Source organism: Acinonyx jubatus, chromosome B3 (genome assembly GCF_027475565.1).
Source record: "Acinonyx jubatus isolate Ajub_Pintada_27869175 chromosome B3, VMU_Ajub_asm_v1.0, whole genome shotgun sequence".
Taxonomy (NCBI): domain Eukaryota; kingdom Metazoa; phylum Chordata; class Mammalia; order Carnivora; family Felidae; genus Acinonyx; species Acinonyx jubatus.
In genome coordinates, this window is record NC_069386.1 from 31,891,686 (window position 1) to 31,911,413 (window position 19,728).

Below are 19,728 nucleotides of genomic sequence, written 5' to 3' on the forward strand. Positions count from 1 at the left end.
GATCTCACGGTTCATGGATTTGAGCCCCATGCTAGACTCCATGCTGACAGCATGGAGCCTACTTGGGATGTTCTCTCTGCCCCTCCTGCATGTGCGCACACACACTCTCTCTCTCAAAATAAATAAACTGTAACAAAAAAGGATTTGAAATTTTAAAAATATCAACATTTATCACAGCATCAAAAATATGAAATACTTAGGGATAAATATGAGGAAAAGTGAAAGACCTGCACACTGAAAATTGACAGAAATTTAAGAACATGTAAATCTATGGAGTGAGGCATTTTGTTCACGGATAGGAACATCTAGTATTGGTACAATGCTGAGGCAGGCAGAATAATGGCCCCTCAAAGATTTCCATGTCTTAATCTCTAGAACCTATGATTATGCTTTCTTATGTGGCAAAGGAGACTCTGCAGAGGCAATTCAAGTTAAGGATCTTGAGATGAGAGAGCGCCTGGATTGTCCAGGGGGGCCCAATATAATCACAAGAGTTCTTATAAAGGAAAGAGGAGGCAGAAGAGTCAGAGAAGGAAATGTGATTGATGGCTTTGGAAGATGGAAGGTAGTACAAGGCAAGGAATTCAGGTAGCCACTAGAGGCTGGAACAGGAAAGAAAAAGATTCTCCCCTAGAGCCTCTAGAAAGAATGCAGCCTGCCGACACCTTGATTTTAGCCCCATAAGACCTATTTTGACCACGAGAACTATAAAAGAATAAGTTTGAGTTGTCATAAGCCACTAAGTTTGTGGCAGTTTTTATAGCAGTAATAAAAATTCTAAACTCTTCTGTAGAGATTAAAAACACCATATATCAAGCATTTCACTAGGTTAACATTAACAAAGTACTATCCACTATACACCAATTTCTTTTATAACTATTTAGGAAAGAAAAAAAAAAAAAACATGGCAAGGAATGTCCCTGACCTTGAGCTTCATTCATTCATTTGTTCATTCAACAAATATTTATTGAGCACCTACTAGATGTCAAGCGTGTTTTTTGTTTTTTTTTTTTTGAAAGATGTGATACATCACTGAACAAAATATTAGTTGGCCTCATGGAGCTAATGTGGGATGGGATGCTGGGCAAGGGTAGTGACTACAATAAACAAGTATAATTAGTGGCACTCTAAGGGTGGGATGTTGAGAGCAGTCAATCCTGGTTCAGGCAATAAGGGAATGCTTTGTCAAGAATTTATAAACAATAGTCAAACTGACTAACAAGCACTCTGCTTTTTACTACCACCACATGCCCACAATTCTAATCAATGTCACTGAGAAAATACTCCCTGAAAAAAGTCTTTTGTTGGTCTTAGTTCCAAACAACTGCTACAATTACTGCTAAGTTTAAATAACACATATGTAAGCTTCAAATTATCATATTGTTATTCTTTAATAAACTTGGTCTTTTACGCATTCATTTGGAAAACTCCCAGTTATAACGTTGGCCCACTTAAATGCAGACTTAACCACACACATTTGTTTCAAGAATAGCTCACAAAGATTTGAAATACTTCAAGCTTGTTTAATGCAAAGTTCTTGTCTCCAACTCTTTCTTAGGATGCAGTTTACTTCAAACCTGTGGTACTATGTCCTTCTGCATTTAAACTAGATTCAAAATAAACAATGATAGCACACTGATTGTAAAGACAAAAAAACGGATTTAAGTTACTCAAAATCTGGGACCTCTTGGTATTTAGATTTGTGTTTAATTATAAGTGCAACTGACAAGATGGAACATTTTGTTGAAGTGTAAATTTTAGCTAGCACTAAAAGTATTTTACTAAACTTTAATAATAACATTAACATTTTAAATTATTAAATGTTTCCAAACTAAAGAACAAAAAGGAGAACAAAACAGCAATTTTATCATTAGTTGCTTAGATTGTACCATTGGAGATTCAGGTTTTTTAATCATTTGTTAGTTTGTGGGTGATTAATTACATAAAGTATCAGCCTCTAACCAAAGAATCAAAGTTCAGTTAACAAGATGTAAAAACAATTGGCTAAGGAGTTATGCTTTTTTCCTGTCTTATACTATAATGTGTATTTCCCTTTTCTCATTGATTTTACTGCCATGAGTATAATAATGAAGCTCAATAGAAAAATTTACTATCTACAAAATAAATGAACAATTTCATTTGTGAAAATTTTATGAAAATAATGTCATCATTTAGGGGAGTGGAGTGTTAAAAAATTATCCACTCCAGGGGCACCTGGGTGGCTCAGTCTGTTAAGCATCCGACTTCAGCTCAGGTCATGATCCCGTGGTTCATGGGTTTGAGCCCCGCATCGGGCTCTGGGCTGACAGCTCGGAGCCGGGAACCTGCTTCAGATTCTGTGTCTTCTTCTCTCTCTACCCCCTCTCCCACTTGTGCTCTGTCCTCTCTCAAAAATAAATAAACATTTTAAAAAAAAGTTATCCACTCCAGGGGCGCCTGGGTGGTTCAGTCAGTTAAGCGTCTAACTTCAGCTCAGGTCATGATCTCGTGGTTCATGAGTTTAAGCCCCACCTCAGGCTCTGTGATGACAGCTCAGAGCCTGGAGTCTGCTTCAGATTCTGTGTCTCCCTCTCTATCTGCCCCTCCCCTGCTCGTGCTCAGTGTCTGTCTGTCTCTCTCTCCCCCTCTCTCTCTCAAAAATAAATAAAAAATGTTAAAAAAAAATTATCCACTCTGGGTGTCAAATGCTCTAGGCACATCACTTAACATAATAAATAAATAAATAATCTAGTATATCAGAAAGTGCTAGGAGGTAGGGAAATAGTAAAGCAGGGTCAAGAGAATAGGAGTGTAAAGACAGGGCATGAAAGTTACAATATAAATATGTGGTCACAGTAGGCATCATGAGAAGGTGAGGCTTGAGCAAAGACTTGAAGGCATGAGAGGGTTACACAAATATCTGGGTATATAATACTATTTTTCAAATATTTGTTGCAATCCTTCATCTAAAAGATCTTAAAAGTATGCTCATACATTCTGAAATTGTCTAATTAGAAGTTTCTAAGGAGTTAGGAAAAACGGTAGCTTGCATCCTTACAGTCTTTCCTTCCCAAATCCAAACCAAATACCAATTACCTTTCCTTGAGCAGTTATTAATTTTTTTAACGTTTATTTATTATTGAGAAACAGAGAGAGAAAGACAAAGCATGAGCAGAGGAAGGGCAGACAGAGGAAGAGCAACAGAATCCAAAGCAGGCTCCAGGCTCTGCCCGGCTCAGGGCTCAAACCCACGAACCACGGGATCATGACCTGAGCCAAAATCAGACACTTAACTAACTGAGCCACCCAGGCACCCCACCTTGAGCAGTTATTAAAAATCAGCATCCAGGGGTGCCTGGGTGGCTCAGTTGGTTAAGCATCCAACTCTTCTTGGTTTTGGCTAGGGTCATGATCTCATTGTTCGTGAGTCTGAACTCCACATCAGGCTCCATGCTGACAGTACAGAACCTGCTTGGGATATTCTCTCTCCCCTCTCCCCTCCCCCACTCACATGTGTGTGCATACACTCTCTGTCTCTCTCAAAATAAATAAATAAACATTTTGAAAGAAAGAAAGAAACAAAGAAAGAAAGAAAGAAAGAAAGAAAGAAAGAAAGAAAGGAAGGAAAGAAAAAAAAAGAAAGAAAAAGAAAGAAAGAAAAGTCAGCATCCAGGGGCACCTGGGTGGCTCAGTCAGTTAAGTGTCGGATTGTCGGGACTCTTGATTTCAGCTCGGGTCACAAACTCATGATTTGTGAGATCCAGCCTGTGTCTGGCTCTGTACCAATAGCACAGAGCCTGCTTGAGATGCTCTCTCCTTCTCCTTCTCTCTGCCCCTCCCCTGCTCATCTGCATGTGCACATGTGCGCACACTTTCTCTCTCTCTCTCTAAAAAAAAAAATAAAACAAAAACTGGTCCCTTTTATTTTAAAAAAAAAAAATTTTTTTTAACGTTTATTTATTTTTGAGACAGAGAGAGACAGAGAATGAACAGGGGAGGGGCAGAGAGAGAGGGAGACACAGAATCTGAAACAGGCTCCAGGCTCTGAGCTGTCAGCACAGAGCCCGACGCAGGGCTTGAACTCACGGACCGTGAGATCATGACCTGAGCCAAAGTCGGATGCTTAACCGACCAAGCCACCCAGGCGCCCCTGGTCCCTTATCTTTTAGAGGTAATTGAAATAATCGATGAAATGGTATGCTGTCTGAGATTTCCTTCAAAATAACACAATGGACACAGGATATAGATGAAACCAATTGGTCATGAGTTGATAACCATTGAAGCTGGTGATACATACATGTGAGTTTACTATACTCTTTTATCTACCTTTGATTATGTTTGAATTTCTTTATAACAAAAAGTTTTATAAGAGCCTTCCATTTTCTTTGTTGAATAGGTAGAATTATGGTTAAGGAAAGCATTTAGCTTACTACAAAGCACAGGAATACTACATGCAGTGTCCTAACTCTACAAATTCCAAATATCATAATGCCTAGTATAATCCAGGCATCTGAGAAAAGAAATTACTTATTTCTGGTTCTTGGGAAATATTTTTAATGAATGATGATTTAGCATTTTACTGAAATGTTCACATTAGCACAATATGGAAAGCTCAAAGAAAAATGTTATCTCTCATGACCAAGTCATCAGAGAAAAAGACATTAATTTTAATTTGTCAGAGAGAACATTTATCCTGTTCACATCTTCTCTTCTTTTTAGTTTCTAACCTAAATGTGGCTTAAGATTTAGGTCATCAAAAAAAGTATGCACGGTATTGGCACAAAAACAGACACATAGACCAATGGAACAGAATGGAGAACCGAGAAATAAACCCATGCGTATACAGTCAAGTAATATTTGACAAGGGATCCAAGAATACTCAATGGGGAAAAGACAGTTTCTTCAATAAACGGTGCTGGGAAAACTGGATATTCACATGCAAAAAAAATGAAACTAGTACCCCATCTTGCATCACTCACAAAAATTAACTCAAAAGGGATTGAAAACTTAACTGTAGGACCTGAAACCATAGAACTTCTAGAAGAAAACACAGGGAAACAGCTCTTTGACACTGGTCTAGGTAATGATTTTTTTGGATATGACAACTAAAGCACAAGAAACAAAAGCAAAAATAAACAAGTAGACTACATCAAACTAACAAGTTTCTGCATAAAAAAAGAAACGATTAACAAAATGAAAAGACAACCAATGGATAAGGCAAAATATTTGCAAACCACATATCTAACAAAGGGTTAACATCCAAAATATACAAGCAGCTCATATAACTCAATAGCAAAAAAGCACATAATCCAATTTTTAAATGCGCAAAGGACCTGAAAAGACATTTTCCCAAAGATGTTCAACAGGTACATGATATAGGGCTCAATATCACTAACCATCAGGGAAATATAAATCAAAACCACAATATGTTATCACCTCAGATGTGTCAGAATGGCTATTATAAAAAAGACATGAGATAACAAGTGCTGGCAAGGATATGGAAAAAAGGAAACCCTTGTACACTGTTGGTGGGAATGTAAATTCATATAACTATGAAGGAGAACAGTATAGAGGTTCCTCAAAAAAAAAAAAAAACATTAAAAGAACTACCACATCATCTAGCAAATCCACTTCTGGGTATATATCTGAAGAAAATGAAATCACTACCTTAAGGAGATATCTGCACCTCCATGTTTACTGCACCATTATTTACAATAGCCAAGACATGAAAACAATCTAAGGGTCAAGAGACAGATGAAAGGATAAAGCTAATTTGAGACTTATACATATACAATGAAGTATTATTCAGCCATAAAAAAGAAGGAAATCCTGCCATTTGAAACAATATGGATGAAACTTGAGGGCATTATGCTAAGTAAAATAAGCCAGACACAGAAGGATAAATACTGCATGACCTTACCTACATGTGAAATCTAAAAAAAAAAAAGCCAAACTCATAGAAACAGAAAACAGATTGGTGGAGAATAGAGGTGGGCAAAATAGGTGAAAGTGGTCAAAAGGTACAGGCTTCCACTTATAAGTTCTGGGGATACAATATACAACATGATGACTATAGCTAACAACACTGGATTATATATTTGAAAACTGCTGGGGGTAGATCTTAAAACTTCTCATCACAAGTAAAAAAATGTATAACTATGTAAGGTTACAGATGTTAACTAAACTTACTGTGGTAATCATTTCACAATATTTACATATTTCAAATCATTATGTTGTGTATCAAAAACTTAACGTTATATGTCAATTATATCTCAATAAAACTGGGGGGGGGGGAGGTTTACATCAACCTGACCTCTGTCTATTGTGGTGTTTTGACATCAATACAATAGGATGCGCTAAGATATAGAGCCTATCTATTACAAGCTCGTTTTTCAGGCACAGTTTATACATTGGTTAAATCGGATACGTGCATATTTTTATATTCTAATATTTTATATGCATGTATTTGTGCAAGACTGCACTATAACACTAAAGTTAAAAAGAAAACAGTTAAAAGAAATATATGAAAATATAGAAAAATATTTCAAATATACTTAGATGAAAGGTTAAAACAGCATTACTCTTCAGATGTGACAAATTATGTACTTGATTAAGGGTTTTTTTTTTTTCCTGCTTTTGAGGCCCCTCAGAAAGTGTCACAGTTGTATATATTGGCCCTAAGGAATTTATGCATTACAAAATATGAAAAACATGCAAAACTGCTAAGTAGGCTATCAGCTGCTTCCCTCTCGGTAGCTAAAGTGCCTCATAAATTATTTCAACAAACTAGTAGAGTATATATGCTAATAAAAGTGATCCTGCTACATACCCATTACCAAACTATAAAATTCAGTGTTTTTGCTGTTTCATAGAAATGCTAAGTGTTAACAGTAACAATTACAACAGCATAACACCCAGAGCAAAAACAAACAAACAAACAAGTAATGATACATACCTATTGCCACACAGCAATTATGCACTAAATAACAGGGGGTTTTTTTTGTTTTTTTTTTTTTGGTTATTGCTATTGTTATTAGAAAATGCCTTTGAGTTCCAACCAGGGAACCTAGGAATAAGCCTTCATTTTTTAGCAGTCTCCAGATTCAGAAGAGAAGAGTGTGTGGCAGACTTCTAGCTATTCTCTAATATCCACTTTCCTTTCTACATGGTAATAGAACTGCTGGGTTTTAGCTGGACACATGATCTCATGGAATACAGACTACATATGCCAGCTGCCCATGCAGTTACGATGCCCTCAGGTCCAAGTCCTGGCCACTGTGCCGTAGGAGGTAGTATCATGTGGCAGCTTATGGGAAATCTTCCTTAAGAGACAGCATGTGTATATCCTTTAACTTCTTGATCCCTTTCTCCACCAAGCTGTCTGGAGTATCAATTCTATCTTGGACTATTTGACCATGGCCACACGGGGCAGAAGAACAAAACAGGCTCCTCAGTTCCTAACACTGTGGAGTGTCATACCAGCCCTGAACTTTTATGTGGAGAATAATAAACTTTCATCTCATTTAATCCACTGTTATTTTATATTTTGTTACTCAGAGTCAATATCAATTCTAATTAATACAAAACTGTTAACTCTTTAAAAAAAGCAAGGTGCATGAAAGAATAATAACTCTCAATGATATTCCTACTTCTACATTAAGAGAAAATACCAATGTAGGAAGCAGCAGTGTACAACAGAATGAGGACTGGCTTGTATTAAGACTTGAGTTTTAGAACGAATTCTTCTACTTCCTACGTAAAACCTCAGGCAAGCCATTTAACCTGGGCAGGCCTCAACTTCTTCTATAAAATGGTAGTAAGACAGATCTAAAAAGTTGTGAGAATTGGAAGAGGTTTACGAAAATACTCTACAAATTGTAAACAGCTATATAGTATCAATTACTTTGTCAGTTATTCCTTCTTCCCCACCCTTCCTTCAGAATTGGAGCATGAGAATGGATTGCAGTACATAAACATAACCTGGAGCATCACTCCCAGAGACTGGTTCATTAGGTCTAGCACAGGAACCACAAAACTGCATTTTCAGCACGTACCCCAAGACACTGTTGAAAGCAATGTGCCCGTTACACCTTGAGAAACACTGCTCTATGATCAGGCGCTACCCATCCTTGTTATCCTGTGCTTGATGCTCTGTTATTTTAAGAGCGTGAAGAGGGGCGCCTGGGTGGCTTAGTCTGTTAAGCATCTGACTTCGACTTCGGATCAGGTCATATCTCACAGCTCATGGGTTCGGGCCCCACTCAGGCTCTCTGCTGTCTGTGTTGGGGCCTGCTTTAGATCTTCCGTCTCCCTCTCTCTCTGTCCCTCCCCCACTGGCATGTACTCTCTCTCTCAAAAATAAATAAACACTAAAAAAAAAAAAAAGATCATGATGAAACATAAGGACAGCTCCATAGCCTCTCCAGTGCCTCACTAAATGCTAAGTATCCAGTAGATAATTTAATAATATTTTGTTGAATTGATGAACTGACGTGGAGAATGACAAAGTGGAACCAAATCAAGTGACCCACCATTTCTGGCCAACAAAATAACAGGGACCGAATTTACCTTCCTGCCTGAAACAACTAAAAAAAAAAACAGGGCAAATTAGAGGACACAACAGTTTTCAAGACACTGGATATTAGGTAATAAAAAACATGATTCCTGAGAAATAACAGGAAACAAAGGGGAGCCTTACAACTGCCTGGAGAAAGTTTCCAGGCCAAAGTAGAAAGACGAGGAGCCCAGGCAGAACCAGGTGAGGTGTTCCTGAGTTGAGGGAATAGAGCTGTGAGTGCAGGAAGGACAGTGTGGCTACAGTCCACAGGACAGAATACCAGAGAAAGAACTCCCAATGCCTGCAGAGACTCAACTCTTCAGCATGTATGTGTGTGTGTGAGGCTGGGCAAAAAAACACCTGAAAGGATTTAAGAGAACAATCCAGAGACCTCACATAGGGCAGGGGATAGTGCCTGTTCTCATCAGCTCAGGTGAAAACCCTCATAATTTCTCATTGGGTAGGATAGTCCGAAGAGTTTTGCCTCAGGTGTGAGGAAAAAATTAGCCCTAGATCAAATGCTGCTCTAGTCCCACCTGACAAAGCTTTAAAGCAAGACCTGAAAGGATCAAACTGTTTCCAGATAACTTATCCCAGAAAAGTCAAGAATATTTATAGGAATACAAAAATATCCTGCATCCAACAGGGTAAAATTCACAACATCAAGCATCCAATCAAAAATTACCAGTCATGTAAAGAAGAACTACTACTTTGCTATTTTAAAAATAGTTTTCTTGGGGTTTTACTGAATCTTAAATTTTCCTTAAAAAAAAAAAACTGTCATTTTTATCATTTTCACCCTGTGTGTTAATCTCAAAAATCCCTCATCTACATAATTGAACTGTTATTCCCCATAAGAAATATTAACTCTTCAAAGACAAACAGCATAGTGGTTAAAAACACAAGCTTTGGAGGCAGAAAAACCAGACTCTGAATAAACTCTTATCTCTGTTCCTGGGCAAGCCACTGAACCTCTCTGAATTTTGGCTTACTTATCTATAAAATGGTATGATAATATTTGCTTCATAGGGCTTCTATAAGAAATATACCAAAGTAAACACTGAATAAACAGTAGCTATCATGTCATAATTATCACATCATCATAAGGAAAATTTAGAAAAATTAGCATACACTCAAACATTTACTGAGGAACTATCATATGCTAGTTAGTATCTAGGCACTAGGAATACAATGGAAAAAAAAAAAAGGCCACTATAGAGAGGACCCGAAGTATATTTTATGTTGAATCCGCATTTCATAGTTCATCTCAAGTACAAACTTCATATTCTGTTTCTTAATTTCTAAGTAGGGCAATTATTTTAAGTTCCTCCTATAAAAATTAAAGGTTGATTTTTTTTCCCCTTGAAAGGGAAAAAATAAGAAATTGTCAGGTTCAACCAATTAGGGCATGTCTAAGAAATCCTGAAATCTGAAAAACGTGATAAAACTTTAATTTAAAAGGAACCTACAATTAACACCACCTTTCAAAATTATTCTGAAATTAGTATAACAAATTATATTCAGATGTAAAATACACAAAATAGACCAATCTGTTATTGTGATAATCTTTTCAGAAAGGCTTGGGCTAAAAGATGTAAGGATTTAAAATCAAGTTCAATGGGGCGCCTGGGTGGCTTGGTTGGTTGAGTGTCTGACTTCGGCTCAGGTCATGATCTCACAGTCCGTGAGTTCGAGCCCCGCGTTGGGCTCTGTGCTGACAGCTCAGAGCCTGGAGCCTGTTTCAGATTCTGTGTCTCCCTCTCTCTCTGCCCCTCCCCTGTTCATTCTCTGTCTCTCTCTGTCTCAAAAATAAATAAACGTTAAAAAAAAATTTTTTTAATAAAAAAATAAAATAAAATCAAGTTCAAGTTTGTATTTCATTTGCTCATTCCACTTAAATGACAGATGGCTTAAATATTAACCCTATTAACAAAACATCTGCACTTTCATTATGAATCTACTTGCCTTACTTCATAATTCCATAAATTCATTTTATTAATTTTACTGTATGGTTGCCCATTTCATTCAAGGTCTTCTAAACCCTTGCCTCTCCAAGTGTGGTTCTATAACCAGAGCATCAGCATCACCTGGAAACTTGTTAGAACTACAGAATTTTATTCTGCATACCAGACCTACTGAGTCAAATGTGCATTAAAAAAGAATCCCCGAGTTTTTTTTTTTTTTAACGTTTATTTATTTTTGAGAGACAGAGAGAGAGCACAAGTGGGGAAGGAGCAGAGACAGAAGGAGATACAGAATCCAAACCAGGCTCCAGGCTCTTTGCTCTCAGCACAGAGCCCAATATGGGGCTGGAATCCATGAACCGTGAATGACCTGAAGTTGGATGCTTAACCGACTGAGCCACCTAGGCACCCCCTCTCCCAAGTGATTTTATGCACAATGAAACCTGAATAGCAAAGTTTTAAATTCTTGATCTTTTTCCATACTTTTTTTTTTTTAACAGTATTACAAAAAGTTTATTTGCTTCCAAACACTGATTGACTTATCTCCAGATAGTAACTCTTCATCAAGAATAATTCAATTCAGGGGCGCCTGGGTGGCTCAGTAGGTTGAGCGACTGACTCTTGGTTTCAGCTCAGGTCATGATCTCACGGTCTGGTTTGTGAGTTCGAGCCGCATGGGGCTCTGTGCTGACAGTGCAGAGCCTGCTTGGGATTCTCTCTCTCCCCCTTCTCTGCCCTGCCCACCCTCAAAATTAAAAAAAAATTTTTTTTTAAAGAATATTTAATTCAGACAAATAAATCCAATTGATATACATGTATTAGATGTTCTCTATATAATATTTATGTCTCAGACTTGACCTCCCCTCTCAACCATGATTTCAAGTCTTAGAAGACTTGCTGTACTATCCATATTTTCTCGAGTCAACATTTTTGTGAGCATTAGCATGTGGCCACTGTGACAAAATCTTCTGTGTAATTAAACAACTATATAGAACAATACCAGATCAGTTCCCCCCATAATTTCAGAAAAAAATGAAAAATTCAAAATAATTTCAACCAAGGTTGAACTTGAAAGTTCCCTAGGGGGGGAAAAAAAAAGAAAGTTCCCTAGGGAAAAGACGACCAGAATGATTCTATCCTCCACAATAATATATTTTTATGCTTTACCTAACACATATTTTTTACTGCAGGTACCACATAGTTTTAAAATAAGAAATTCACATGGGACTTAGTACAGTTCTTTAGATGGCTCATCTTTTATTATTACTATTACACAATAGTCACAGTGCACATAAAATAGAACAAATCTTGTTTTCTCTTTCGCTTTTCCAAAAAGAAAAATGACAGACCTAAGCTGAAACTGATCACAGCAGGTAGGATGCTTCAGCACAGATTCAAAGGAAGGTACAAATGTTCAGTTTTCAAAAGCACTGCAAAAGCCAACTTCATCTCTTGTCACTGGAGCTGTGGCTTTATGCCAAACATTTGAGAACTGTTGAAAAGTGCCATTCCTCATAAGCAATTATGAAGAGCTTTGCAAAAAGAAGGGAAAAATAACTGCAATAACAATGAACTCCTTACAATAGCCAAATGTCCATGGCTTCTGGGCTGCAGAATAAGAATCCAAGAGTTACCCATGTACATCTGAGCCAACGCACCCAACACGGATGCCTTGGGAGAAAGAGTTTGAAGGGGTGTTTAGAGAAGGTGTGAAGGAATGTTATGGGCAATCTCAGAAATTAAATATGTCCTCAAACATGCCCAGGTTTTTTATAAGACACAATTATAGATCAGTCATCCTTCTATTTAACTTTACTCATGCCTTTTTGCATTTGCAGACTATATAATTTTCCAGAATATAGACAGCATTCTACAAGAGTACAACTAAGTATTGAACTCCCTTTTTATGGCCCTAGATATATTGATTTCAAGCTTTAAGTAGTGTCCCTAGCTATAATATTCAAAAATTTGGCGAACAATTCATTATGCCCCATCTCTACTCTCATCCACAGCCAAGTCTCTCAGAAGAATGATCTAGGAATGTTAGCTCCACTCCCTCACCTACCTGTCACTCTTCAACCCACTGCATCTGGTTTGCACCACTTCACTCCACTGAAACTTCTCTTAGTAAAGACCATAAGGACCTTCATGTTGCTAAATCCAACAGACATCCCTTTGTTATCATTTTTCTCTACTTTGCAGCATCATTCAACAAAGTTCACTGTTCTCTCCCTCTTAAAACAACTTTCTGTAGCTTTGATAGACCTGCTTTCTCCTGGGTGCCTCCCAACTCCCTGTCCCTTGTCAGTCTTCTTTAGGGACTCTGTCTACTCTACCTGACCTACAAATGTTGGACTATCTTGGGACTTGGTCCTGGAATTTCATGTAATCTCGTAACTATAAATACCATCTTCATGCTGTTGACCCACCTTCAGCCTGATAACATATTTACATCTCCCACCCAGATCTTTCTTCTACACCCGTATACCCAACTACTAACTCAACATCTCCATATGAATGTTTCATAAACACATTTAAACTCAATACATCCAAAACTGAAGCCTTGGATCTTTCTCTCACTGTTCCTCCTCCAATGTTCTCGATTCCTTTATCATTTACCCAGTTGCTCCTGCTAGAAGCCCAGAAGTCCTTTACTCTCACCACTCCTACCCAATCAAGCTCCAAATCCTATCATTTTGGCCTCCAAAATATAGTTTCAATATGCCATTTCCCCAACCTCACTGTCATCCTCTCCAACACCCCCTCCCACTCTAGTCATCATCACCTGCCTGTTGCAATGGCATTCTAAGTGATCTTCCTGAATCTACTCCTATTCCCCTTCAATTCTGTCTTCAGACTTCGGCCAATGATCTTTCAAATATGAAGATTCTCCTACTTAAAACCCTTCAGTGGCTTCCAGATTGTTTTAGGATGATGTTCACAAGGCATCTGTATACCTCTCCAGACAATCTCACCTCATGCTATCATTCCCTTTGTCCTCTAAATACCAGCCTTATTCTTTTCTCCATACATTATACATGCAGAGGTTTTCCAGGTGTAGGGCCTTTGCATTTGCTGCAAACTCTACCTGAAATATCTGTTCTTTTACTCTTTTCCTACCCATTGCTACCCAAATCACACTACCATACACATGCACAGGCACAATCCAAAACTTCAGGGTCCACAACTAAGTCAAACCAGATCGAAAGGAACTGAATGATTAGCAACGCTTGGCGTTAAAATATACCAAACATACCACCACCACAACAGAAAATAATAATAGCAAACCCTTCTATAAATGTATAAGGCACTGATTTAAGTAATGTATATATGTTGACTTATTCATTGCTCACAACAGCCTTATGAAGTGGTTACTATTACTATCTCTATTTTAAGGTAAGTTAAATAAGGTACAGAGGGGATCCATAACTTAACCAAGGTCACAGAAATTCAGTGGCAAAGCAAGGATTGAAATTTAGTCCTTCTTCTGTGGGAGTGCTTGACTGCCTGTAGCGTGACAACTTGGTTATGGACTATGCAACCATTGCTTCCACATAAGGGGTATGGAACCGGTCTAATAATTACAAAGTTATTTGGATAAATACTGTGTCCTCCGCTAGACTGGAAACATAAATGAGGGTAGGGACCATTTCGATCTTGTTCACTGATGATATATTCCCATCACCCTGAATAAAATCTAACACATAATTGACGCTCAGTAAATAATCTATATTAAATATATGATTACTCCCTTGCATAATTATTTTGAGAATGTATTGGGTCCAAACATGAGATATTACATAGATTTTTTTTTTGTTAGCTGTAGCCATTCCTGTCAGTCCCGCGGTGTTCCCTCCTCCTGCCTGCATGGCATTCGAGGACTGAACCCTGCGTGGCATCTGGCCACTGCCTACCCTCCCTCCCCCCCACCTACCCCACAGGAGTGAGCGCCTCGCGGCTTTTCCCTCCCTCAGGCCTCACCTTCCATGTGAGGGAAGAGGCTGTCCCTGGGCCCTGACCAGGACTAGGAGGCTCTCCGGTGCCTGAGGGCATGAAGCGTCCATACCGCTGCAGAGGCCATTGGGTGGCACCTCCTCCCGGGAACGCGAGGCCTGCAGGCTCTTTTCCCGCCTCCGCCATGTTCAGCTTCCCGACGTGCACTGCAGGCGGGCACCTGCCAATCTGCGCACCCAACCAATCAGGAAGCGAGACGGCCCAAAGCCCACCTCCCCCACTAGTGGAAGCCAATGGACGGGCCCGAAGACTCCTGCATGCTTCTGAGGCTGTGGGCACCTGAACTCTTGTGACCTTGTCCTCTTCCTTGGCAAAGTGGAGATAGTAACTTCCACCTTGAGGAGGGGCTGGGACTCTAGGAGATAGTAGTTGGCCTCTCCTCTACATCCTTGAGGCCCTCACCTTCCCTCAGGCCGCCCGTGTCACGGTCCAGCCCCTCAGACTGGGACATTTCCGAAAGCTGGCGGACTCCCTGTAACTACGCGCTGAGACTAGGCCCGCTGACTGAGGCTGCGTGGACAAGTATATTTCCCTTACTCACAGCAGCCTTTCAGATGACAGTGTCCCTGCCCACCCCAAACCCATCACAACACAGCATCAATTCCACCCGCCGTTCAGGAAGTAAAGCTATTTTCTCCTCGTTCTGTGGACATACTCCCTCCAGACCCTTAAGTTCTCTCCAAAAGAGAGAAGCAAATAGGTAGCATGCTGCAGGCAATAAAAGATGTGCCTCAATCAAACAGCAGGTGCAACTAAATGACAGGTCTGGGTGATTTAGAGTCGTTGACAAAGCACTTCTACATCTGTTATTTCATTTGCCCTCCCAACAACCTTGTGAATTAAGCAAAAAAGAGATTATTGCCCCCCATTGAATAGATGGGAGGCAAAATAAGGCCCTGAGGGTCAAAGCGATTTGCCCAGGGTTACACAACCAGAGCAAAACTGTCGTCTCCACAATCTCTCCCAAGTGTCCACCCCACTTGCCAAGATTTTAGGTAGCCACCGAGTCTGTGTCAAGTCAGAAGCAGAGTATACAGAGGATGGAGACTATGTTAACCAAACCCATAAAATAGAGTTATAATGCAAATAATTTTTTAACATTTATTTATATTTAAGAGAGAGAGAGAGAGAGAGAGAGAGAGAGAGCAAGAGGGGGAGGGGCAGAAAGCCAGAGACAGAATCTGAAGCAGGCTCCAGGCTCTGAGTTGTCAGCACAGAGCCTGGTATGATGCTTTAATCTACAAACCCTGAGATCATGACCTGAGCCGGAGTCAGTCGCTCAGCCAACTGAGCCACCCAGGTGCCCGGTGCAAGTAATTTTATTAATGTTTATTTATTTTTGAGAGAGAGAGACACACACACACACACACACAAAATCTGAAGCAGTCTCCAGGCTCCAAACTGTCAGCACAGAGCCTGATATTGGACTCGAACTCACAAACGGTGAGAGATCATGACCTGAGCTGAGGTCGGACACGCAACAGACTGAGCCACCCAGGTGCCCCACATATAATTTTTAAAACTGAATGTCAAAGGGTAGTAAGTGGATAGACAATGGTTGGAGAGGTGGTAACTTATTCATCCTTCAAAGCACCGATTAAATACCCACAGTGTGTCTAGTCACCCTTTGTTTACAGAAATGGTTAAGGCATGCATCTAGCCTTCTAGGACCTCAGCATCTTATAAGAAAGGTGAGAGGTACCCATGATACCTGATAGCTACTGCCACGTGAAAGGTACAAACCATGTTCTCTAAGGATTCAGAGGAAGAATGGCAGTGGCATTTCAGTGTGAACTTGAAGGGTGAGAAATTTTCCCAAGGGAAGACAGAAGAAACTGGAGGGCAAGTTGAGGAGCAAAGTTTCAGGGGTGAAGATAGTGACATAACCAGCTAGAGCGCAAGGTGTTTTAAGGAAGATGAAGCCACAAAGTTGAGTTGGGCCAAAGAGCACTGAACAGCAGCTTAGGAGAGTGAATTTTACTTGGTAGGTGATAAGCAGCTTGGAACGTGTGTGTAGGGGAGTGACACTGTTATAATGGTGGTCTAAGGCAGGCTAATTTTTGGGGGGCATACAGAATAAATTGCATTCAAGGCAAAGGATATATGTTACTTATCTTTCCATTAGCCAGTAGAGCTTGAAAGGGTCAGATTTCAGAAACTGTTTCTGAAGGTCCTCAAATGACACAGCACTACTGCATTTAATGTAGTAGTGAATAGTTAGAAATTTGGTTGGAATCCCAGTTCCACCACTTGCCAGCTGTGTGACCTTGGGGAAGTCACTTAACCTCTCTGTAAAATAGGGTTAGCAAATACAGGGCCACAGGAAGGATAAAATAAGATCATATGAGGGAAAATACTTGGTAAGTGACAAAGCAGTACACATGTTGGTGCTTTCTATTTGCAGAGTTAAAGTGACTTTCTGTGGGCTCCCTGTAGGCAGGAGGATGAGAATGGGAGCCTGACATTCGGTCTCAGAGGCACTCACCTTCCAGGTCCAGGGCTGTGGATGCTGTCAGACACCCTTCACAGGAGCAGATGGTGCTCACAGTTGGGACCCTGTCAGTGCCCAAGGACACCCAGGGCCCTGCTGGGTTCCCACCTGCAAGCTCCCTTCCTAGACAATGCACCTGTGCTTGAGCTTCTGGGGCCACCAGTGTCTGCCAAGAACAGATCATGTCTGCAAAGGGAGATATGAGAAAGCCACACCACAATGCACAGAGGCTCTTAAAAACTTATGATATTAACAAATGCGACTCGAGCATTCAAAAGGTCCCAGATGCTGTGCTAGGTGCTGGGGATACAGTAGAGAACAAACCAGGTATGGCTTCTACCCTCCTGAAGCTTACAGTCTAGCAAGAGGGTGGAGGGAGTTGGGGAGGGGGTGCAGAACACTGAGCAAATTACTCCTTATTTTTAATGGTCATTGTATTTTCTTTCTTAAAGATAGATCTATAATATTTATTGAGGTACAATTTTATACAATGAAAGCACAGATCTTACATGTTCAATTAAGGAAGTCTGGGCACCTACACTCGTATAATCACCATCCAAAAAAAAGATATAAAACATTTCCAAAAGCCCCAAGTTCTCTTAGGAGTGCCTTGTTCTTGTCAATCTCCAACTCCCAAGAGCAACTGTTGGTCTGTGTTTTATCACTAAGGCTTGGCTTTCCTTTTCCTGGACTTAATATACATGAAATCATACAGAATGTACCCTTTTATATGTGCTTCCTTTGGTCAGCATAAATTTGTCTTTTACCTTCATCCTGTGTTGTTATGTGTATCAGTAATCCATTCCTTTTTAGTGCTAAATAGCATTCTATTGTATGATTGTGTTGTAATTTGTTCTTCACCTGTTGATGGTCATTTGGGTTGTTTTTGGTGCTCTTTTATTTTTTATTATTATTTTTTAACATTTATTTATTTTTGAGAGACAAAGTGAGACAGAGCACGAGTGGGGGAGGGGCAGAGAGAGGGGGGCGTACCCAGAATCCAAAGCAGGCTCCAGGCTCTGGCTGTGAGCACAGAGCCTGACGTGGGGCTAGAACTCGTGGACCACGAGATCATGACCTGAGCCGAAGTCGGCCGCTTAACCGACTGAGCCACCCAGGTGCCCCGTTTTTGGTGTTTTTTTTAAAGCTGTTAGGAATATTTTTTGTACCAGTCTTTTTCGGAGATAATGTGCTGCCACTTATATTCAATATATGCCTAGGAGTGAAATTGCTGTATTCTAGGGAGATGTATTTTTATCATATACAAAACTGCCAATGAGGGGCGGCCTGGGTGGCTCAGTCAGTTAAGAGTCTGACTCTTGATTTCGGCTCAGGTCATGATTTCACAGTTTCTGAGATCGAGCCATACATCCAGCTCTGCTGACAGTGCAGAGCCTGCTTGGGATTCTCTCTCCCTCTCTCTCTGCCCCTTCCTCACTCTCTCTCTCTCTCTCAAATAATAAATAAGCTAAAAAAAAACTGCCAAAGAGTTTGTGACAGGGGTGCTTATACAATTCACACTCCTTAATAGCAAAATATGAGAGGTCCAGTTGTCCTCGCTGACCTTTGCTATGTCAAGTCCTTTTAGTTCAACAACTCTAGTGGATATATAGTGACGTCTCATTGTAGTTTTAATTTGCATCTCCCTGATGATAAATAATATTCAGCCCATTTCCAATGGCTTACTGGCCATTTGCATATCTTATTTTATGAAGTGTCTGTTCAAATCATTTGCCGTTATTCATTTGTAAGAGTTCTTTACATAGTCTGGATATAAGTCTTTTGTCGGATATATGTGTTGAAAATATTTTTCCCGTGCTGTGATTTGTCTTTTCATGTTCTTCATAATGTTTTTCAAAGAGCAGAATTATTTAATTCTGAATGGAAACAATTTATTAATCTTTCAGGTGCTTTTTTTTCTTTAGTGCTTTGTGTGTCCTAAGAAATCTTTGCATACCCTAAGGTTGTTCACATGCTTTCCTATGTTTTCTTCTAGAAATTTTATGGTTCCAACTTTTACATCTAGGCATATGGCCCTAAACGGTTTGGAGGAAATGAAGTAGGACTTAAGGTTGGTTTTATTTTTTTAAAAAAAACCCTCCCCAACCACTGTTTCCTGGAATTGCCTCTCAGATAAATTACTTTCAGGAATCTTTGTCCCAAGGTCTGCTTCTGAGGGAACCCAAACTAAGACAGTGACAAACAAGACAGACAGGTCCCCCGCCTTCATGTGTTTTCTACAATATAGTTGCATACAAGAAGATAGTACAGGAGGCAGTAAGAGGAGAAAGAAGTCACTCTCATATCCAAAGCAGACCCGCCAACGTCAAGCTGACCACCAGTAACGGAACAACAGCATTTGTGGTCAGGACTGATGAATGACAGGTGACTATGAGTTAGCACCTCTCCCTCCCTTTTCAGAGGCTATTACCAGTTTTTTACAAAAATGAAATAAAAACCAAAAACCTAGCACCTAAAGTAAAAAAAAAAAAAAAAAGTTTATTTATTTCATTGAACATTTTTTATCCCAAATCCTTTTACTGTTCAACTCCATTTTGCAGGTAGTATGAATGACAGAGAAATAGTGGCTGCATTAGCAGTCAGCATCATTGTTGGAGCAGGCTGTAGGGCTGGCTTCAGAATTCCAGTACATCCCTCTCAAAGCAGACCAGGGACCCCAAAGGAAATGAAGCAAAGGAAATGGTGGCTTCAGCCTCCTTGGG

The 19,728-nt window shown here is 39.8% G+C and overlaps 1 protein-coding gene across 2 annotated transcripts in view; it reads right to left on the reverse strand.

Annotated features, from left to right (window-relative positions):
- Window positions 1–14,654, reverse strand: part of REC114 (REC114 meiotic recombination protein) — a 105,494-nt gene extending 90,840 nt beyond the window's left edge. For both annotated transcript variants that reach the window (XM_053223750.1, XM_027067737.2), the window contains exon 1: window positions 14,482–14,654. In XM_053223750.1, the coding sequence (XP_053079725.1) occupies window positions 14,482–14,640 (159 nt within the window). In that variant the 5' untranslated portion in view covers window positions 14,641–14,654. The remainder of the gene's footprint in view (window positions 1–14,481) is intronic.
- Window positions 14,655–19,728: the final 5,074 nt, after the last annotated feature.